General features: G+C 39.6%; 2 protein-coding genes and 1 pseudogene across 5 annotated transcripts in view; 1 reads left to right on the top strand and 2 right to left on the bottom strand.

The window, feature by feature from the left end:
* Positions 1 to 877, bottom strand: part of LOC140272459 (kazrin-like) — a 158034-nt gene extending 157157 nt beyond the window's left edge. For 2 of the 4 annotated variants that reach the window (XM_072367924.1, XM_072367927.1), the window contains exon 1: positions 364 to 874. In XM_072367924.1, the coding sequence (XP_072224025.1) occupies positions 364 to 439 (76 nt within the window). In that variant the 5' untranslated portion in view covers positions 440 to 874. Of the gene's footprint in view, positions 1 to 363 lie in introns of all 4 variants that reach the window. The other 2 variants (XM_072367925.1, XM_072367926.1) reach the window with 2 other exon arrangements.
* A 4383-nt stretch (positions 878 to 5260) lies between these two features.
* On the top strand, positions 5261 to 6915 carry LOC140271871 (excitatory amino acid transporter 3-like; annotated as a pseudogene).
* A 5689-nt stretch (positions 6916 to 12604) lies between these two features.
* Positions 12605 to 21546, bottom strand: prdm2a (PR domain containing 2, with ZNF domain a). The gene is made up of 4 exons (XM_072366840.1): positions 21453 to 21546; positions 20024 to 20073; positions 14768 to 18808; positions 12605 to 14565 (listed from the first exon to the last, which is right to left on the bottom strand). The coding sequence occupies exon 3, from the start codon at positions 18742 to 18744 to the stop codon at positions 14797 to 14799; it is 3948 nt and encodes a 1315-aa protein (XP_072222941.1). The 5' UTR covers positions 18745 to 18808; positions 20024 to 20073; positions 21453 to 21546; the 3' UTR covers positions 12605 to 14565; positions 14768 to 14796.
* Between the last annotated feature and the right edge of the window lie 1721 nt (positions 21547 to 23267).

Genomic DNA, 23267 nt, shown 5'->3' with positions numbered 1-23267 from the left:
AAATATAAAAGCTGCACATCTGAGGAAGCCATGCTTTCCCTGCATGAAACAGAAATGGCCTTTTTTTACAGCAAACTGACAAATTGATTAATCATATTGAAGAAATTGAAAAAAAAATGCTTAAAAAGGGAAGATATTAAAAATACATATTTCCTATTGACAAAAGTGGGGCATGCTCAAGTGTTGTCTCCTTGAATACCTTCATTGCATAACAGTATTGCATTTTCTTTCCAAAAATAGTCTACTTTCAACAATCATTAACTACGAAAAGGCATCCATTATTCAGACACTGCATGCAAGTAGACTAATTCGAGCTGAACAGACATGATATTATGCAAATTCGGTGTGAATGTTAACACTCACTGGCTTGCATGAGCTGACCCTGACGCCCAAACACCTGGGAGAAGGGGCTCCGGCTGCAGGTGAGAGTCTCCTCCATGGCTGAACTCCTTCAGGACGGACAGGTCCTTCGTCTTTGGAGAGAGAAAGTGCACTGAGGGTCAGCTTCCAAGTGCCAAGAGGGTTGCCTCTTACACTGGAGCAATCCTTTCCTCTCACACTTTCAACTGACTGCTAATTTGCCTTTGAAGCCTCTTCACAACCCCTCCTATACCTCTCCCAGGGCTGTCATGTACCTTCTACAGTTGCCTCCCTGCTGACTGCAGATCAGTCCTGTGTCTGGCTGCCTCAGAGTTGCTGCTGCTCTTCAGCTGATGGTAGATCTGCGTGTTGAGGTTGCTCTCAGCCTGCTCATTAGTGCTCCAGTGTGGCGCTGCTTCAGACGGGGAGCACAGCATGAACAAAGCAAGAGAGAGGGAGAGAGCAATGAGAAGGAGAAGGCTGCTGCAGAGAAAACACAGACTCTCCCCTCTGACGAAAGTGAGAACAGAGATCACTGTGTGTATGTGTGTGCATAACCAGTTCTAACATAACACTGTAGCTGCAGCTACTTGTAGTTCGGCTATGGTTTCCTGTTTTTCCATATCTCTTTCTTTTTGCTCCAGTTTGACTTCTTATCAGTAGAAACGGACAGGATAAACAAAAGATAAGCATGTTTGTATCTGTATTGGAAAGAAGTCTCAAACAGTTTGAATGTGCACTGCAAACTAAATCTAGCATTTTTTTTATTATTATTGAGTGTTTAATTCCTCACTGCAAACCAAATTTGCTTCAAAATAGTAAAGCTGAAGTTCTTTCATTCCCCCTTTTTCTACCCTTTAGATGCCTGCTGAAGGATTATCTTCCAGAAATAGAGAAGTCTGCGTCTCTCAGTGTCTCATTCAAACACAAATAGTCAGGTGTATGCAGGTTTTATTCAGCACTTTGCTTGTGGAGGCACATTCACAAGTCTCTCTCAAAGTAAAACACAGATTCTGAACAGAGAACTCGACTAAGGACACAAAAATCAGTTTCAAACTAAAGGGGCCAATGGATCATTAAAAATGGATCCACATCCTTTATTAATGTCCTCGTTACCATGCCTGTTCTGCTCCCTGGTGAACAGCATTGCAGAAGGGCAAAAAGCAGTTCCAACAAAAGTGCTTTATCCCTATTTGATGTTGGATTTTTAGAGCTTGCACCCAATGCTGATAGGAAGGGGATATTCACCTTTCGCCTAAGACATGTACAATAAAACATGTTAAAGGTGCCTTTGACTACACGTCCAAAACGTAGTAGTGTCACAACAGCGGTGCAGAAAGTGCTCAAGATGGTAACCTTTTTCTTTGCAATATACTCAAAATAGGTAAACAAAATTAGAAAAGCATCAAGCTAAGCAAAACATTATGAGGACGCATCTAGGCAACCTGTTTCCATTCATACATGTATAATCTAATCATGTCATTTTTATGTCCAACTATTACCAACTGCGACTGACAACAAAGTGAAAAGTAAAAAATGTTTGGACAGCATTGGGCCACTTGATGTTCGAACTTGGTCTCTGGAGTGACACCCCACTGAATAACCCCACCTTCCATCACCTTCTAACTCTTTATGAGGGTTTTGGAACATGTTACAGTTGTGGAATAACACATTTGTTACAGTTTAATGTGAAGCAAAACATAGGCATGTTACATGTTGCAATGGAAAACACAGCTGCGTGATGTTGTATAGCCTTGAAAATGCAGTTTGACATTATGAAAACGTAGGCATGTGTTGATGTAGAAGCCAAGACAGTGTAGTACTCGTACCATTTTTGAGCCTTTTTTATTTATTTTGTGGTGGATTGCCACAAAATCTTGTGTGCAGGGGAAAACTAAGCTGTTCTCAAAAAAGCCAAAAGACCTGCTCTAAGTCAGTGTTTGATTTTGCCCTTCAGGATGACAGTAAAATGGAGTGTACTTGTATAGCGCTTTTCTAGTCTAGTTGACCACTCTACACGAACACTACATGCCACATTCACACACTCATACAGCACGCCTTAGTCTATATAGCAACACAGTGCTTCCTACTACATTCACATACATTCATGGTCGGTAGGTAGTATCAGTAGGATTCAATGTCTTGCCCAAGGATGCTTCGACAAGTGACCCAGGGAAGCTGGAGTCAAACCACAACCCACTGATTGGAGGGTGACTGCTCTTCCCCCGGAGCTACAGCCGCCCCACAGTAGAATGAAACATTGCAATCCAACAAGACCCATGCCCTCTGTGGACACAAAACAAATCCATTCTAAGGTAAAAAAAAACAAAACACATGCCCTCAAAAGAAAGATATTTCAATGGTACTAAATGTTGAGCTTTTAGTGCTTAACTTCAATTGTTCAACTGACTTATATGAGCAGTATCACTGTTATTAACAAGGACATCTCCAAATGGTTGCAAAGTCGAACACACCACCACTGTGGGCACGTTTTCCTTTTAAGTCATATGACAATGAAGACTTTGGTGTTAGCAGTGTGTCAGATCTGAAGAAAAATGGTGACAGTCAAAGTTGACCACTGATCTAACGCTTAAGGTGGCATGAAATGAAGGAAAAAGTTTCATTCCTGACTGCACCAAATTCAACTAACAATCCATCCATCCATTTTCTATAACCGCTTAATCCGTCAGTCAGGTTGCGGGGTGGCTGGAGCCAATCCCAGCAGTTCAACTAAAAATTAATTTGAAAAAAAAAAAACATGTGCTTTCATGAAGCAAATTAAGAAAAATGTTCAAGTGAGCAATTTAAAAAAACACCACTGTCACAAAAGCCAGAGCAGGCGGTGCCAGGTGGGGTGTGACGCAGCTCTCAACTGTCTTCACCATGAAACTGTGATCCTGTCAACTCCTGTCATCATTTCAACGTTTCACGCACTGTTCTCCGACACAGGCAAACTTAATCCTCTTCCAGATGACACAGTGCGTCATTCAAAGCCTGGCAGTCATTTTCTATTTAACACACCAAAATACAGGCCGGATCTCCAATCTTTAAGATGAGGAAAATTACAACTCGTCTCTCACTGCATTGCTGCTTTCAGGACAGTTTTATTTAGCAAAATCTCAGTTGGAATGATGAAAATAACAATAAGGGGATCAAATGTTTCTCCTCACACCTCTGGGATGGATGTTTTTGTTTTACTGTAGATCATCTCTGATCTTGTGTCCTCACTTCTCATCATAATTTCCTGTGAGAATTCAACATGGCCCTAGGCTAAGATCTTGCACTGTGTTGAGCATACAAATGCAGCATCACAGAGTGAAGCTGTTGCTGAGCTAGTGAGCTCTGGGATATGCTGTACCTCCTGGCTGTGGTTTGTCGTTGTATCTATGCTGGCACGTCTCTTGACTGAAAATCCTCTACCAAGCATCAGAGATCTGATTCCTTATCCCCAGACACTTTGAATTGTACAAGTAAAAGGACACCAGATGAATTAAATGCCTTTTAACACACATTTTCAACAAATCTTATGAGATGCAGCATGTAAGAGTGTCTGCTGTTCTGCAGTTCAATAACAAAACAGTACCCCCACCCTTATCTGTTCAGCAGGAGTGAAAATAATTTGCTGGACATTTAAACATGTCAGAGAAGAAAGAATGGCAAAAAAATGGATAATTTGTTGGATCACTTGTGCTCATTTGTTATAAAAGTGCTGAAAGCTTCTGAAGAGTGAAAGTATGAGCTTTACCAGAGGGGAGATCAAGTCCACAGGCTTTTAGACATAACACACAGCAAATTAAACCAGCTTGCATCACCTACTGCTGCTGAGTCGAGTGCATCAGCATTGTAGTACATTACCGGCTACTGCCATGACAAGCTTCTCCAAGCGGATGGAGAAATTAAAGCAATCTGTTAGAAACGTTCAGGGCTTTCTCATAATACTGAGGAGTAATAAAAAAAAATTGTATTTCCTCAATCATATCCCTAGATTCCAATATTTTTATAAGTGTATTGCATTCACTTGAAAAAAAAATAATGATAATTTTTTCCTGAGCAATTTTTTGTTTGCTTTGTTTTCTGGAGTAATTATTTATTTTTTCTGACTATTTCTTTTCTGTTTTTCTGAGTAATTTCCTATTTTTCTGACTATTTTTTTCAGTTTTTCGGTGTAATCTTTTTTGTTTTTTAGTTAAGAGAACATTTAAAACAATATTCAGTGCATTCATTCCTTTATTGAGAGCTCGATTTAATGGAAGCCAACATGACCAGCTTGCTGAGCTCAATCAAGTTTTGCTTTGATCTAGGTTTAAGACACTAGGAGATAGTCCTGTGTTTAAGTCATATATTGGTTTGCCGACTTTCAGACAACTGAAGACTTTGCGGTTGTTCAGAAGGAAAGCCCATTCAGATCTCTTAGACATAGCAATGTTTATCCAGGATCAGCTGTATATGGCATGCTCCATGAATACAAGATGATGCATTTGAAATGCATTCAGGCTGGCTACATGGTGACTCAAGAAACGATCAGGAGAATGCTGAAAATATTGGATCTGCACGGTGGGCACTGCAAAAATAAGGAATAAGGCAGAATCTATGTAAATATTTGTAGCACCAACAATTAACACGTTTAAAGCTGTCAAGGACAATAGTATCATTATGGTTTTTTTTAAAAAGGATGTTTCATGTGTTGACTGTGGACCTATAATCACTCTGTCTATATGTATAATAATTTGAAAGTCGACATTTGAATACGCTCACTCAAATCACCACCAAAACTGATTTGTGTAGTGTCCTTTTGTAATGAAAGCCCTCACTGGTTATTCATAAACAATATTATTACTCTGATAGTACAGAAGACTAAACTCAGCAGCTCAGAGTGGGTTTTTATTATTTTGTCACTGGGATGGCCCTCAGAAAAATTAAGGAAAAAGGAAGACTCTTTTTGGATGTGGTCATTGGCTGCAATGAGGTCGTTGCAGAAATTGCAGTGAAGACAATAATGTGGTGTGTGAAGCCAGTGCATTATGTAAATAAGTGTGATTCCAGACAGACTGTATTCTATGTAGATGTCACTAGACAGCAGAACTCCAACAGACATACACAAAGTACTACTATTTAAAAGTGATGTTCTCCTGCTTTGACGCCTTTCCTTCCTTATTGAACGGTTTTGTCCTAAAGTTTTCACATTGGCCCAACGACACTGAGATGTTTTCTCTAATTTTTCATTCTCTTGTGTCCTTCTCACTGTTTAAGCACCGTTACAGTTGTACTGATGATGCAAATAATCTTTCTGACAGCTGCTTCTCAGTGAATTACACTGAGACAACTGATATTCACACGGTCATTTCTTGTTAGGCACTGCATTCATGGAGTAGTGGTTTTACCACTTATCTATCTGTTGTTTGTGAGACAAAACCCCTTTCGAATCATCAAAGGAGTTTTTCCTGCCTTAACGAGGACTCTGATCATCTCACGCACGTAAAACCATTTGAATTCTCTTCTGTGTGTCTGGATTAAACGTTGTAGCAGCACAGAGGGGATTTGCATTGATGTGTGGAGAATATGTAAGTGCACAATAATGAGATATTAAAGAACAAATTGTCCACTGTGTTTACTAGCCATGCAGCCTCACTGACTTTCTGGTGTTGCAAGGAAGTAATCAATGCTGACAGAAGAATCATTCAGTTCATGCTGCCTATTGGCTTCAACGTCAATATGGACAGAACAGCTCTTTATGAGATGGCAGCAGCAGTCTTCATCGCCCAAGTGAATGGGATCACTTTGAACTTTGTCATGTTTGATCAAAGGTAAATTATTATATTGTGTTAAAAAATGACAGTTAAATCCCACCGAATCCATGAAAGTAACCCATTGATTTTAGGTAGGGTTCAGTAGAATATTTGTGCTATGTTCTTTCTGTTTTTCAGAGTAGGATGATCCCAGACTCAGGCAGAAATGTTGATTTAAAAACTCGGTGGTTTCACGTGTGAACCTTCACCATCGTGGTTTACTGCTATTGTTGACAGCCCCGTGCTGAGGATACAAAGTTTGTCTTCAACACAGCTTTATGATTGCTTTGCAGTGTGGCAGTGGCCGTGTGCGTTGCAGGAGAAGCAGGAATCCCAGCTGCAGGAACAGTCACCACTCTGTTCGTGACGAGAATCTGTGGGATTCCTGCGAGGGATGCATCACTTTTGTTGGCTATAGAATGGCTGCTGTGAGTGTAGCCCAAGTTTTTTGCACCGTTACTACATCTGATATCAAACAACACATTGTGAGAAAGAGTGTTTTATGTGTCGGACAGAGACCGCTGCAGTTCTGTCGTCAACGTCCTCAGAGACTGCATTGGCGTGGCTTCTGTTACAAGAGGAACTTGCAGGTTGAAATCATTTTGTCTTTAGGTTGTTTGTAACCAATGGATCATGAGACATTTGTTGTAGAGATGTAAGGACCATCTCAAAGTCAGGAAATTTGTTGTCGTTCAGATATGAGACTGTGGAAATGGGTGTTCCAGGTCCAGTTCCCATGCAGCAGCCGCCGAGTCCTCCCGCACTGTAGAGATGGCTGCTTCAGAAAATGGTCGAATGTATCTAATGACGTCTGTTGTATTGTATTGTATTGTTGTTGTATTTTAAATTAAACTCTTTTAATTTCCCAGCATTTCTGTGTTTTTTTTGGCCATATGCTATTTTGCCATGTATTGCGTTTTGATGTTAGTTCAGATTTAAATAAGCCTCATGACACTGATTCCTTTGTTGAATGTATTGTTAATCTCCTTTATTTGGATGTCTGTGTTGTGTTAAAAAAGGAGCTGAACTGCAAGACAATCGTTGATGAATGGTGATTTTAGCTTTTCTCAGCTTCGTTGCAATGTATTTTTGTATTTGTGACCACAGGTTGTGACCATGACTACTTTGTTTCCCTGAAAACATTGTTGAAAAGTTTTGATTTTAGTTCACGGAAAGGGTTTGCAAGATATATGGAATCAGTCAGAATTTTAGACACCGGAATTTTTTTTCGTTTTTTAATCCAACTTACTATTTTACTTCCAAGCAGCCAGACTTTCTAGTTCTCCAGGCTTCATGAAGGTCTATCCAATAGTTTATTTCTTTTAAGGCTGCTTTTTCTCTCATTTTCAGTCCACCACATGTACCTGACCATTTTCAGAGGAAAGTGTATTTTTTTGTCTGTTGAGCCACTTTACTCTGACCTATGAATCATTCAAGCATGAAAAAGGCACCTAACTCTATGGATGGACCAGTGTTGCCTGCACATACAACAGACAGCTGAGTGAAGAACCAATTTGGCCTGTTTGTTCTCATTTCTTTCGATGCATCTATGAAAAATGCTAAAGATAACACAGTTTGGCAGGCATACGATAGGCACCATGCTGCATATCTCAGCATGGTGTGTAGAGTGTCCTTAAAATTTTTTTTGGAGAAACTGGACAAGTGGAGGACATAAGAAGAAGAGGCAGGCCTAAAACTTTCTATGGCAGATGATCAGCATTAAAAAGGGATTTTCTTAAGCGATGGGAAAAATCCAGCGGACCTGACACAGGACCTGGGAGATTCATCTGGATCTTCAGTTGATCCATTTGTCCACTGAAGCCACATAACTTAACACTCTTGGAGGTGTAGCTGTCCAGCAGAGAGTCTTTAGGGAGGGAAAGGGTGAGAAGGGTATGCCAAATCACAGAAGAAGTGGACTGAAAATCAGTGGCATCAGGTTTGATGAAGTTATAAATCCTCCCCAAAGCCCAGCCCTCAAAACCATTGAAGCAGTGTGGGATCATGTCCACAGAGAACAGAACAACAGGCAACTAACTTCCAAAGAAGAGCTTTGGGATGTCCTTCAGAAGCCTGGAGAACTATTCCTGAAAACTGCTTAAAGAAATGGCGAGAAAGCTTTTCTAAGACGGTTCAGGCTGTGTTGAAGGATAAATGTGGTCATGCACAACATTGACTTTTAAGCTTGCTTAAATGATTTTTTTACAGTATTTCCATTTCTGTTTATTACTTTTAATTAATCACTGCACTCATTTTTGGCTCCAGTCACCAAGAAAATAAAAAAGTTGATATTTATTACATATTTACACAACCAGCTTATATTTTAGGGGAAACTACATTTGTAAGGATGTGGTGTCACTTAAAACACTCAATATACTATTAGTTCATGAACACTCAACTATCTTTCAGGGTAACCTGAAAAAAAAAACATTTATTTTATTTGGTGCTCCTCTTCAGGTGACCCTTTTCATCCCTATGAAGAATATATGTTGATCTCAGTCTGCTTGTCTTTTAGAATATGTTAGTATAAAGTGCTGCTGTGTAAAATGCGGCGTCTCGTCTTACCACTCACTATCCATCATGGTCTCATGGATTAAAGTCCAATTTGAAGTGGCAATAAAGAATATATGAATAAGAGTCTTCATTTGAAGATTAAGAATATTTTGACAGGTAAGCATTTTCACGGTACAGGACTTACAGGTTACAAGTTTAAGCGCTGCTATTGTACTTTTCGATGATCTGAAAAGATAGGAGAGTGCACTTCTCAACACGAATATGCTACGCTGTCCATTAATGTTGTCGTCAAAATTGCAAAATTTTTCTTTTTTCTTTTTTCTCCTGGTGGGGTGGGGGCAGGGGGTTACTTAGCTGTTTACAACTGGTTCGACATTAGCACCTCGTGAGCTTGAAATAGATGCTAAGGAAGGAAAGTATGGGAGCTTTGTAGCCTATTTACTGTTTCCTTCATCTTGTGTGAACAGGGTAAAATATAGAATAGTTGATACATTGACATATGAAAGAACATTTCTATCTGAGATATGCTACATGTGAAGATGAACTCCTGTAAACTAAGTAAAATACAGATGTAAATTATTTTATATGAACTATCTTTGATCTTTGAGTTATTTATTCTGTTGGTATATTGAATCGAATGAATATTTTCAGCAAGAATCTTTACAGATAGTTTTAATGAAAAGCATATGCATTAAGAAACAGAGTGCGTCTGGTCCATTTAAAAGGTGATTGAAAAGTAATTGTCTTCTATGTGCCCCTTGTTTCCAGTTTCCACACCATGCAAATAAGATACAGCAAGTTTTCTCTGGGAATCACTTTGTGGATGCAAAAAGCACTACACAAAACTCAGAAAAACAGGAAGAAAATAGTCAGAAAAACTGAAATAATTACCCTAAAAAACAAACCAAAAAATGAAATTACTCAGAAAAAAACTGATTATTTTTTTCAAGTGAATGCAATATGCTTCCGTAATAATTGACTCTTCATAGCTGCCAAATTCTAATTAAGTTCATGCTCACTGCGCTGCATGTTGATGAACAATTACAATTAGGAGGAGATTACTTTTTACTCTAATGATTTGATTGGGAGGGCGTTCAGTCACAGGACAGGACTCAGGCCTCGTCTCTACACACAGGAATAGCTGTTGCCTTTCCCTTGGTTTGGATTAGATTGTTAATCCGTGTCCATGTTAGTTTAAAATTAAATGGAGTGGACTGCCTCATTGCGTTTAGTTTAACCACTTGTTTACTCTTGTTCACACCCTAAACAGGCTTCACACCTTTGATTTGATGAATTAATTAAAGAGATAAGTTTCCTAAAACTTTCAGCATTTTTATAGTGATTTAATATGTTTCCATGCATCTTTGCAGCTCTTACACATGTTGCAAACTGTACAGAGCACAGAGTTTCACCCCAAACCCCCTAACCATAACAGCAGGTTTATCAAACTGTGAAACTAAGCCTGAACTGTAGGTTGACTAGCCCCAGGATGGGAAATCTGTGTTTTCTCTTCCACAAATCTATTTCTCTGCCAGTCAGAGTAACTGTGACTGTCGGAAAGACCAAAGATCACGTTGCAAAATTTACAGAATTGGTGTGGCCAAGGACAGCATGCTGTGTGTGGCATTAAACTAAACCACATCAGTTCACTCATAGACAAACAACATCCTGTTCTGTTTTATCTGCTGCTTGCATTACAGCTGTAAAACAAGAAATCTGGGATTTTTTTTCCTAAGTTTTTTCAGGGTATTTCCAGAGTACACCCAATTGACTGCATTCATAAAGCAAATAAGCATTTTTTATCCAGACATTGCTCCTTTTTTTTCTGAATAAGATAATCACCAGCATGATAGCTGAGCTACTTTCTCAGCATTTGTAAAATCCTGTACAATCACAAGCAGATTATATTCACATTACACATGCTGGGTCAGCTAACCATAGATGAATGGTGGCATTAAATTGATAAAATAGAGAAAGAAGCCAAACGCAGACAGGTCTTCAAGAAAAAAACCTGTTGTGTTGTGGAAAGGACATCCTGGGCTTTTCGGGTGATTTGTTGGGGTTTCTCTAATGAAAGAGAAGATATTTCTTTCCAGAAATTGTCTTATTGGCACAAGACAGTTAAGTTATTGGATGAACTCCAACAGATTAGAAAACAATAACAATATCAATAATGAGAAGAAGAATTAGACTGACCTATAAATATAGTTCATTTGTTGTTCCTTGAGGCGTTCTGCATGCACCTCTATTGATTTTCTATTTCTGAACCAAATTGGATCTTATTCATAAATAACACAGTACAGTTCCAGGACATTTCCTTAGCTATTGATTAAACACTTTTTTTAATGTATTTTATATAAAAGATTAAACAGAATAAAGAATAAACAGGTTTTTTTATCTCAGTGGTTTGGTTACTATGTACTGGTACTGTATGCACATATTTACATCAAAATGTCACTGCTGGAATTAAACAGCGTGTGGCTGTGTTTTACTTTTCTGATTGCTGGATCTCTGGTTAAAGGAGTATGAGTTGTCTTTTTATACCCAACATAAAAGGTTATGGTCACCATGAGTTTGTGAGATTTATAGTCCCAAAACTCTTTTATTTAAAAAACTAACTTTCTTTTAACCAATAAACATCTCTTTTCTGCTTCAACCAACACATTTCAATAGAGTGTGCGGAACATTTTTCTCAAAAGTCAAGCTGGGCTTTTGGTTTGTAAAGATTTGAAGAAAATGTTCCTGTGCTGAGTTAGTTGAATGGAGGCTTAAATTGTTCCTTGTCCTTTTTTTTGTTTTTTACTCTTTTTTTTAGCTATTAATCAGTTGACCTGACGTTTTAAGTAAATAATATCTGAACTTTGCCCGCAGAGTGTCATTACGAAACAATGACTAATGTTGAATGAAACCCCCAAACTGGACCTTGGTTAATAGTAAACTAACTTCAAAGCTCAGGGAATGCAGTTCAGAAATGGAGGGGATATATTTGCCAGTAAATGTTTAAAAAGCAACAAAATGATAGCTTTAGCACAGAATATCATCTAGCAATCAATAATTGATGAAACTGTAATTTCAGGTTACTGCAAAAAAGAGGGTTTGGGTATTCTGATGCAATCATTCTGTAATAGATTTCACAGATCAGCTGAACAGACTGACTTACTAGCAGGTTGCACAGTGGTGTTAGCACCATCGCCTCACAGCAAGAGGGTTCCTTGTTCTAATCCCGGCTGGGGCCTTTCTATGTGGAGTTTGCATGTTCTCTCTGTGTATATGTGGGTTCCTTCTGGGTACTCTGGCTTCCTGCCCCCCCTTCTTGGTTGTTTGTCTCGGTTTGGCCCTGTGATGGACAGGGAACCCATACAGGGTGTGGATTAAGCAGGTGTAGAAAATGGATGGATAGACTTATTAGCTGAGTAACCTTAGTTATCCATAAAGACTTTAAAAGGGAATCTGTTTCAATACATAATTGCTATATCCCCTGAATTTGCTGCCTTGTTATTTGCAATTTAACATTTATCTCATTGTAAATAAAGATTAAAATGGAAAGCAGCTACTCTGCTGTGTAATTATTCATTGGTTTCTCAAATAGCAAGTCATGGGCCGGTGGCCTTGGATATTCTTTCATCAAGACTTTGTAGTATACTTTCAAATGTTTTATAACGATTTATTGGAATGGATTTTTCAAAGAGAATCTGAAGAGTGTTGAGGAGATGCAGTGGTATTACAGCTTCTCTCTCATCTCTATCCAATCTCCCGCTGCAGAATGAGGAAAGTGTGCCACCACCTGGACATTTTTTGTACTGTGTAAACACACAATAACAGTTTAACACGGTTGATAACAATGAATAGGGATCACCCTTTTCATTTGACCAATCCATATGCCTACAATAATATAATCAGCTGGATTTGTATCCCAAAGAAAGTTTCACACCAACATCAGATATAACTTTAACATTCTCCATTTATTTTGAACACTTGCTTGAAAAAACTTTAGTGCAAATCATAACAGAGGAATCGTTCAAAGACCGATCAGGTGATTTTAAATTATCAATAAATATACATGAGTCAATTTACACTATGAAATGCTACAAGCACTTTTCACAGTTAAGTAACACTCTCCCAAACCATCCTGTACATCCAACATGTTGCAGTCTGAATTAAAGAAAAATTACCACCAGGGGCTGAGAAGGCAGAAATGTGGGAGTACCATTGCACACATTCTCTCACAGATACAGTCGTCAAGTTTTAGTTAGACCTAAATTAAAAGTTCAATCACAAAACAAAAACTACCCTGTATATCACTTAATCTTCAAAGTTTTAGCTTATAAAACGTTTAAATAAAACTACACTATGTCAACTTTGAAACTGTGCAACGAACATTTTATATGCCAGAACCAAATATTCCCCCCCAACTGATTTGCACACGATGGAGTTCGTCATAAAAACACTTCATCGATCAAACTACGGACAACTGTTACAGAGGTTAGAGGCAAGGATGAATTGCTTGTATGTTACAGATGAACACGACTTTAACAGACTCCTTTTCTAATCACAGAATGGGAACAAAAAAAAAACATCACAAAATAATCATTTGACGAGCATTTATAGAAGAGGTGCGAAACAAAGCCTAAAACCAAACTGGACAACCGTAAATGTATCATGATTTCAGATGAAATGCGGTCAAGATGAGCACTGTGACTGGCTCTGTCAATGCAGTGTCCAAGCTGAACAGAGTATGAACCTACAGTAGTATTTCTCTTTTGGGTTGCAGTGCAAAAGCATCAAATATCGGGGTTTCCCAAATGCAACCAATTCATTTGTGGTGGCCTCTAAGCCCTAAGCTCAATATAAGCTGCAAAATAAGTATTTTCCAGCCATTTCATATAGTTTTTTAAACTTATTTATCCAGGCAAATCCAATTTATCCAGGTAAATCCTGACAGGAATAAAACATTCTTTCTTTTGAAGTCATTTCAGAAGGGCCAACTTTGTAAGTAAATTTTAAAGGGGGGGGGTGAAAATTAATTCTTCACCTGGGAAACAGTGTTAAATTTTCACCACATTCATGCCATATTTTGTCAAATCACATAAATCCGATGGCACATAAAGAGCATTATTCTCAAAACTGCCTACAGTACACAAAGAAGCAGCAGAGCCAACACAATAAAACACCAATTTGATCTGTTAACGCTGTGGCAGTAAATCCAGTAATGGCTCCATTTATGACAATCGGGGAGGAAAAAAATGACTTTCCCAATAACTAACCGGTTATAGCGACATGCTTGACAGGACTTATGACGGTCAGCTTGTGCCCAGTGTTACACTGCACTGCGCCACTTCTCATCACATGCCTCCCATTTACGTACACCGTTTATTTTCTAGCAGAGCAAATGTTCATGATCAAATTCAGTGTTTAAGGCCTTCCCGCATCAACATAATACATCTCAAATGAATGTAGCTGTAGTAGAAGCTCAGACAGCATGCAGTAAGAGTTTAAACCAAAAGGCCACAGGCTACAGATAAGAAAAAGTGCAAATGCATGCTGAAAATGATTGCCACCTGCCACCTTCTCCGAACAGCCCATCAAGAAGAAAACGAGAGCAGTTCAGTTCCTCCTACTTCCTTTCCATTTTGTGGGATGTAGCAGTCAGATTAACTTCAAGTGCAATTCCAAACTGCTGACAGCAAGCTTATGCAACGGAGGAAAAATCCTCAAACTGCCAAGCTACTAAAAAAGCATTCAAACTCTCCGTTCTTCACACTCACTCGCTGCAGTATCCTGGTTTGACTGTCTCATCGGTTGTGAATTTAGTCATTTAATGTACATTATAATGTAGCTGGGTTTCCAGTGTGATAACAAATGTTTCTCCCTTTAGATTAAGTGAAGAGTTCCACACAGCAGAGTCCTGAAAATAACAAAAAAAAAACAAAAAAAAAACAATGAAATAATCTGGTTTCATATAATACATATATATAAGATTGAGGGTTTATTTCTTTGAGGGTTTCTATCTCCTCTATGTTTGTATCAACTTTGCTTTACCAGAATTTTTGTAAACGACAACTTAATTGTTTCGTCATTTGCTGACCATGAATTAAATCCTAAACTACCTGCTGATCCCAGCTGGACCTCTGAGTCGTCAAGCCAAAGCGCTCTGCTCAGAGCGGCCGGTGTTGGTTCCAGTCACTTCCTCTTGGCTCTGAGTGGGAGGCAAATCGTCTTTCTGTGGTGTAGTCTGTTGAGGTTTCACAACAGTGATTTTAATGGGGACTCCTTTGACGCTGGGCTGCACTCTGCTATACTGCCGCATGGCGGGATTGAAGGTGCGAATGGGAAGTTCTGTCAGAGTGGGTGCGTCTTGTTTTGGCTGTGTGCTTTCTTTTATAATGATCTTACTTCTTTTGCTTGAGAAGATAGTTTGCACAGGTAGAATGGAGGGCCTCTTCGCAGAGCCAGATGTCTGAAGTCTTGTTTTATGCTGAGGTGACGATTGCTGCGTCTCTTTCGCATGAGAAACCCCTCTATGCAAGTGTCCATTATTTTCCTTTGTGAGAGAGATCCCTCCTTCTTTCCTTTTCTTACTTTCCTTTGGTTTCTTGGGGCAGACGGCCATGTGTTTGGTTCTACTGCGGCGCATTGTGAACTCCCTGCTGCAGTGTGGGCAGACAAAGATTTCCCGCTGCTCCTCCACCTGTGCAGGTGAAACCTTATTAGATGAAGAGACTGACTTGTTTCTCTGTGGCATGACTCTTTGGACCAACTTTTTCTTCCTTTTGTTCAGCATTTTAAACTTTACTGGTGGTTCGTGACCATGTTTAGCCCTATTTGACTGACTGACTCTGACTGAAGAATTTAGCCCATTAGAGGAATTAGTGGTAGACAGAACTCCATTCTGAGTTTTTGCAAAGTGGCGTAAAGGGATAGGATTTTTTCTAGGCGTGTACCGCCTCTTATCACTTGCATTTGCACACACTAAGATGTGCTTGTGTAGCTCTGGCATGTTGTCAAAGCTTTTCCCACATTTTGTGCACCTAATAGCTGTACTGAAAGTTTGTGGGATGTTGTGGGTGGTGAAGTTTGTGGCAGAAGGTACTGAGCCAGCAGGGGATCTGTTGTGGTAAGGAAAAGGAGGCGGCTTGAAGCTGGGATAGTGTTGATTGATGCCAAAACGAACATCAGGCCCTTTGATTTTGCCTCCATCTGAAGCCATGATCTTAATTGTTGTAAACAGCTCTTCAGCAGCAACATCAACTTCACTTTCTTCCTTTTTCACCAATTTCTTGGGTTCCTCTGAATTTTCAAGGGGTGATGGATCTATGTTGACTTTAGTTGAGTTGTTGTAGTTCTGAGGTCTTAGTTTTCCCTTTTCCTCTTCTGTGTATGTACACTGCTGACCTGGATGTAATTCTTCTTGATGCTGCTTCAGATTGCAAAGGTAGACAAACTCTTTTGTACATGCACTGCAGACATAAGTCTTTCCGACACCGTGAAGGCTTGATCGATGCTCGAGCAAAGCAGAGGGTTTGCCAAAGAGCAGCACGCAGAACTCACATTTGTAAGGCCATTCATCAGCATGGTCACCTACATGGTGGCTGAGTTCTTTCATGGAGTGGAAAAGCTTGTCGCACACATTGCAGATGAAATTCTTGGTGAATGTCTGCTGTTGCGCATCGGTGGCTGTGTTATTTGAAGATTCTTCTTCTTTGGCTTTCTCAGGAGGAGAAGGAGGAGATGTTTTCGATTCCATTTCAGACATAGAAGGTGAACTCTCAGCAGCTCCATCGTCTCTTGGAGATGGTGGCTCTGAATGAATAACAGGATCTGCATCAGGACTTGAGTCACCCACAGAGGGAGTATCAGATATCACTGCAGTGTTAGTGGACAGAGTTACAGATTCTTCTATGGAGGACATAACAATAGTAGGGTCCATACTTTGGGGGTTGGGCACTGACACAATCTGTTGCTGTTCTATGTGATTGACAACCATCTGGGTGGGTGCTGGAGGCTCAGCAGTATTCTCTTGTAAGGTAACTGCAGCAGGCACCACACCCGGGGCTTCAAGAGCTATTGTGCACTCAATTAACACGGTGTTGCTTGCTATGTTGTAAGAACTGAGCAGGGACTCATTTATAGTTACAGTAGGAGTAAATGGCACTTCTGACACAGGAGTGGATTCACCCAGAGGTGGATTGAGTGCAATCTGATCAGTGAGAAACACGTGGCCAGGTAGATTTAGAGTTGGGTCAAGGGGCTGGGAGAGAGTGACTATGTTTGCAGGATTTGTACTGGCAAATGAAGTTGTTAAATCACATTCTGAAGAACTTAATGCATTTTCTGTACAGATTACCAAGGGCTCCGTAGATATATTAGAGGTCAATACCTGCATTGGTTGGCTAGAGGGATTGGGAATAGGTGAGGGTGGTGCCAAAACTGTGATTAATGAAGAAGTAGTAGGAAGCATGGTGTGTGTGACTGGGGAAGTAAATGTTATAGTGCATGGTGAACCTGGCTCTAAGGCAACGGGGGTAAGGGAGGTGGTTGATGGAGTCAGAGAACTTGGGGGTAGAGTAAGTCCATAAATAAGCCCCTCCGCAACAGGCTCAACTGGGGTCACAATGTCTGAACCTGTGACTATGGTAAAGTCTGTAACTACAGGAGTTTTTGGATCTCCCAGGCTTAATTTTTGTTCGCCAATGTTAATCAAGGCCTTTTCCCCTGTGCAAGTATTTGATTCTCCTTTCAAAACTGGCTGTGAAACAAGATTTATAGCCAGTTCAGATTCACCTGGGTTATTTTTTTGCAAACTCAGATCCAGCACAGCGTCAGCTGAAGCCACATTTTCATTTCTTTTGACTGTATTAGAAAGATCCAGAGGTTGCTGGTTACAGGAGTTACCACCAGTCGCTGGGGGCCAGCTCTCTGACAAAGCAGCTTTCACTGCTGGCTCCATTGCAGATGGAGTAGTGTCATCATTCTCACTGACTGCTTGATGCACAGGTGAGCTATGCTGGGTCTCAATCTGTCCTGTGCATCCATCACCAAACTCTTCTGTAGGCATGGAAGTTTCTTCATTTGATGTTGGAGAGCCTGTCGGAGAACCAGTTCTTCTCTTAAACCTTCCTGTCCCCGAAGGTAGGATAGAGAGGGAGACAGGTGAGGACGGCTTCTGCCCATCTGTGATGAGGGCAAGTGTTGGTTTGAGACCATCCTGCTTCTCCAGAAGCTGCTTCAGCTTTGGAGACAGAAATACTGTTCTTTCCTTCTGTACAACTGTAGACTCTGCATTGTGAGGGAACAGATTCTCTATTAAAGAAGACACAAGCGATGAGGAGGATGAGGACAAAACCACCTCGGACTCCAGTTCAGTTTTAATTTGTGGTAAGAGAGGTGGTGTTGCGGTTCTTCTCTTGGCATGTTGCTGACCGGACATTTCTTTATCCGTGTTTAAAACCTGGCTGATCTGGGCCGGGTCTACAATCAGGGTATCCAGTCCTACCAAAGTTGAAGACCCAGAGTGAACCTCAGCTACTTCACAGTTACTGACTGTACTTGTTGACACAATCTTTCCATCAATGTAAAAGCTGAGATTCTCTGAGATATTGCTAGACACGTCTAGCATGTATTGTTCGGCAAGTTCTCCTTCATTTTCCTGAACAGCTCCTGGTGCTGTATTTCCACCAAGTTGTATTTGATGTCGAGATGATTCACTGACTGATCTCTGAGGAATCTCCTCTTGGGGCAGGTTTGTTTTCCTCTCATGCTGCATGACTGAATCCACAGGCTTGGTCTCCTCATGCTGCCTCTGACTCATATTTGAACCACAAGTACTGCTTTCATATGTGTGTGCCTCATCGTTAGAGAAAGCATGAATGTGCATGTGCCGTTCCAAGCTTTGTCTGCTGGTAAACTTTTTTTCACAGAACTTGCAGAGAAAAGAGTCTCCCTCTGTATTCTGGCTGGGGTGTTTGTGAGGCTCTGTGCGCTCAGAATTCATGTGTGGCTCATCTTGATAAAGGTCCTCTTTCTCCTGTACATCCACACTGTCTCTAGGTTCAGAGATGTATAAGTGGGGAGAGTCCTCCATCATCTGTAGGGGTTATGTCCAGTTGTCTGAAGGATGTCTGTCACACAGGACTTCAGAACTGTCACACCTATTGAAAAGATTAAGGAAATACTGATATTTAGCAAACTCATATACAAATCAAATTAACTTAAAAGTCTATAATAAATACTTATGCATTCACACAATTACCAGATCGACACAGTGAAAGTATTGAACTGCTGTTTAAATTGAAACATAAAGCATAGGAGATGCAATTAATTAATTTCTTAGAGTTAGAGTAGTACAAAGCTTGTTTTTATTCAAACATGACAGGCAACTAATTGTAACCATCTAATACCACTATCAACAATAACATTGTCACTAACAAGTTGAGCAGCTGGCAGTATTGTATTGAAGTGGCAATGAAATGGGATGCTTGGGATTTAGTGGAGACGGGGTTTTAAACAGATATTAATATTCTGGTGGTGACTCATGTTCAGAAACCTGGATAAGCCTTTCAAGGTCGAATTAGCTAGCTGGTGTACTCAAAGTTTCTGACTGCTGTCAACTACTTGTGTGGGTGAAGAATAAACGCTAAAAGCTCATTTAAAACACCAAACTTATGGGAATGATCAGCACCAATAAGAAGGTGCTGATTATTCTCCTTGCACTGACAGTGTCAGAACAAACAAATAAGCATGTTAACTTCAAACTCGCAGCCACACTATCTGCGCCCCGGCATAAGGACACAGCATCCCAGTGCCCATGGTATTATTATGGCTGTACGATTAGGGAGAGATAAAAAAAAACCAACCAAAAAAAACAACAACAACAACACATAAACATAGCAACGTGCTCTTTTGTGTTTTTCAGTGACGTTGCACAGCTGGTCTCTCTTTAGTCGTGACTATCTGTTGGTCATCTTTGTTGAAAGTGTTGCATATTTTGGAGAGGGAACATGACAAATGAGAGCAGATAGCCTGTGACATGTAAAGTTAGTCGTTAGCATTCTGTCTTCACTACCACCTCCCTTCTTGTGCACTTGTTTACTATGCTGGACAGGCAACCAGAACAGCACCAAGGTTTTCTCTTATGTTCGTGAATAAATTCACGAGGTACACTGAAAAATCACAGAAATGCTGACTCATTCAAGTCTTCAGTAAACAAGTACAGGATGTCATATTATAATATGATTGTAGAGCTGATTATTCCTCATCTTTAAACTGCATGATTTCACCCTTGAAAATCCTTCATATTTTAAACAGTTTAAAAGAAAAACTGTCCATCAGAATTAGATGAATATAACATAAGAAGATAAGCTTACCATTTTAATGGTCAGTTTTGGGGCAGATGAAGAAAAGAAGGCTTTTCTTTCTGTTGATAAAAGAATACAGAAAAGCTTTTTAACACGATATAAGATCACAGTTAATAATAACAAGTCCAAAATCAACAAAGCCAGCGCCTGCGGTGTGGGAGTAGATGAGAAGTGTATTGTACATCTGGTCATTGGGCTCTCAATGAGCTGTCAGTTTTATGCAAATTTGATTCAAGGATGTCAAGGTTGCAACATGTGGCACACCAGAGGATTTCAGGTCACCACATTGCAACTATTTTTTATTTGATTTTTGCTTATAGGTAAGAGTTTTCTCAGTTTAAACCTGTAGTGAGTATATACAGGAACAGAGTGCTGCCGATCTTTCCCCACGATTACTTTATCTACTCCAGTAGGGTTCCTTATGCTACCTGTTCAGCCGATTGAACACTTTCTCACCTGACCTTACACCCACACACACACACACCTTTGAACTTAGCTATTGTGAGAAACTTGGCAACAAATAAAGCATTTTGTCACATCTTTTCCAGGTGAGACAAAATGGCAGGTCCGTCGTAGCTTCCCTCCTGAAAGCGCACAAGCAAACTTTAACGTTTATTTATTTCAGCTGTTGGTACAGTCTTATTTGATATTCTGCTCTCACCCCCGCATTATTAGAAGATACAGGCGCAGTTTTCAAGCACATGTGAACAAGAGAGGAAACGTAAACAAAGATGTTTTAGCTAATGTTCGTTGACGTTACCTTTTCGTTACTTTACGATCATCCCTTGGTGTATTCTTGTTGTACTAAATAAGAGTGAAATCGTTATAATAACGCAAAAAAAAATCTACATCAGGCAAAGGCCTTCAGCACAGGTTTATTTGAACCACTTTCATGGTACTTTGTCTCTGTTTACGTTCATGTGTGCTGCTAGACGCTTTTTTTCCACATTCACTACTCAAACAATACATTAATAGCAGAAATTCTTGTTTAGATTAACTATTTAAATTAAATTTGCTATTAGCTATGAGGTGTGTTCACGCACATCTGATTCACCTGTTTTGGTGACGCTCCCCCGTCCCTGCTCCATTGCTAACTGGTCGCACATCACGTCGTCACATTACTCTTTGGCTACCGAAGCAGCTAGCTCCTTTAACTTGAGGTCAACTGGTTTACCAAATACAGGCATTTACTCGTCTTCCACACATACAAAAGACGTGAACAGATTATAAACATATCACACCCGATGATCACATGACAATGCTTTACACATCAAGTTAAAGAAGTCAGCTGCTGTCGGCTATATAAGTACTAAACACGTACTACTAGCCACAATGCTAACCCGTAAGCTCTGGCTAGATCTAAAACAGAACGTTCGACGCGACAGTCACGAGCGCTGTCTGTTAAACAAAATGTGCACGTTATACTCTCCATACGTACTTGGGGTTGCTTCCAAACAGTCATAGAAAGGTTTGAAATTGTCGTCTTCTGCAGCCTGAAGACAGCTGTTTTTTTCGTTCTTTGTGTACCAACAAGATTCTGGCATTCTGATTGGGCAGAAAATGAGGTTGTCGAATATAAACCAATCAGCAACACGTTTGTTTAATCGTTTGAAGAAGAAAAAAAAACGTGAAACGAAGCTGTCAATCTTTCTTAAAAAGTCGATAGAGCAACCTCTAATGGTTGTTAGTATATTAAGCACAATCAGATTAGAACATAAATATCAATCTTTGAAAATCTTACTTTTTCAAAGCAATGTATACAGGTTCCAAACAAATTACAATGTGGGTTGTTTAACCCAAGTATTCAAGTCTTATGGATGTGATATTGCCAAAAAGACATGGATAGACATTGAAACAAAGCTTTGTTGATAAGTTGCGCATCAGTGCTAACATTCAGAAACAGTTACGTCGTTTCGTTGTAAATTTAATTTTTTTAACTGATTTGTCTTTCTTGCAGGTGTAAATATCTGCTGTAAATATGTGGACAAAACAGTTTCTTACAGGGGCACAATCTATACATCACATCAGTGTGGATTTGTTTCATTATTACTGTATAAGATTATACTTTCTCCAGTGATCGTCCAAGCCACAAAAGTAATTTAAATACATTGGCATCTGCTGCTTCAAGCTTAAATGGGAACATGAACTGTCATGCAGAATTTCTTCATTAAATTACATACATGTAGAGTTAATTTGTGGACTTTTTAAGAATCTTTCAAGAGCTTTCAAGAATCTTTCATCTCCACAATGCTCCCAGTTGTTCCAAGTGTTGGAAAAATTAACACTTGCCCTACATTGTACGATATTCCAACATTTCTAATATATTATATTCCTATTGTTTGAATAATTAAACTTATTGTTTAGCTGGTTCAAGAAATGCGCAAAAACAAAGGGTTGTATTTTTACCTTGAACAACCTCAACAATTGTAAAGTATGAGATTGACCACTAGAGGGCGGAACATTAAAAGACTTAGGTAAATAGGTAGGCATAGCTTCCGTGCGCTCCCGCAGGTCTCACGGAAGCATACATTTTCTATATATTTATATTAGTTATGCGTTTAAATGTTTGTAAAATGTTTAATGCTTGTAAAATGTTTCTTAAATGTTTAAAAAAGCCTACCACTGCCAATAGAATGGACAAGTCTATATAATTTTGTCAGCAAATGGATAACAAGACAATATCTCTGTAAACATACATTTTACTTAACACGATTTCATTGGAAAATACGTTAGCTCATTATTAATTGTTAGGTGAATATTTCAGTTTTGATGTGAAAAGCTTGATCACCCACATTCAAAACTTTTCAATTATCACGATCATTTCTTTTTCACAGCTGTAGAAAACAGAAGCCACGTTGTGCTGACAAGCTGGCGATTAATGATGCGCACGCGTGTGTGTTCCCTTCTTATGAGCATTTCTCTGTTTTCTTCAACAATTGCCAATTGAATCGCAAGGCTCTGGCTCGTATAAATCTCACACCTACACTGACAGAAAGCGACCATCTGGCATTATTTCCAACTTGTGGGAGTTCACTGGACCCCACATGTACATCTGTGACATCGTGCAGCACATGGGTGGTGTTCTCATGGCACATGCATGGTATGTCTCTTGTTGTAATGTTGTATGTGGGCCGAGTGGGGTTTCACTGTGACACCACATGCCAGACCTTTGCAAGCCATAATGAAAGATCATAAATAACAAGCCTATCCCCCTCTATTCAAGCGCTTTTCCTTCTCCATATTTAACAGTCAG

Source organism: Leuresthes tenuis, unplaced genomic scaffold, assembly GCF_036924035.1.
Source record: "Leuresthes tenuis unplaced genomic scaffold, fLeuTen1.0.hap1 SCAF_16, whole genome shotgun sequence".
NCBI classification, from domain to species: Eukaryota; Metazoa; Chordata; class Actinopteri; order Atheriniformes; family Atherinopsidae; genus Leuresthes; species Leuresthes tenuis.
This window is presented reverse-complemented; position numbering and strand designations above follow the sequence as displayed.

Excerpts from the sequence above, each read along its gene's own strand:
- prdm2a (XM_072366840.1), bottom strand. The coding sequence starts at position 18,744 with ATGATGGAGGACTCTCCCCACTTATACATCTCTGAACCTAGAGACAGT.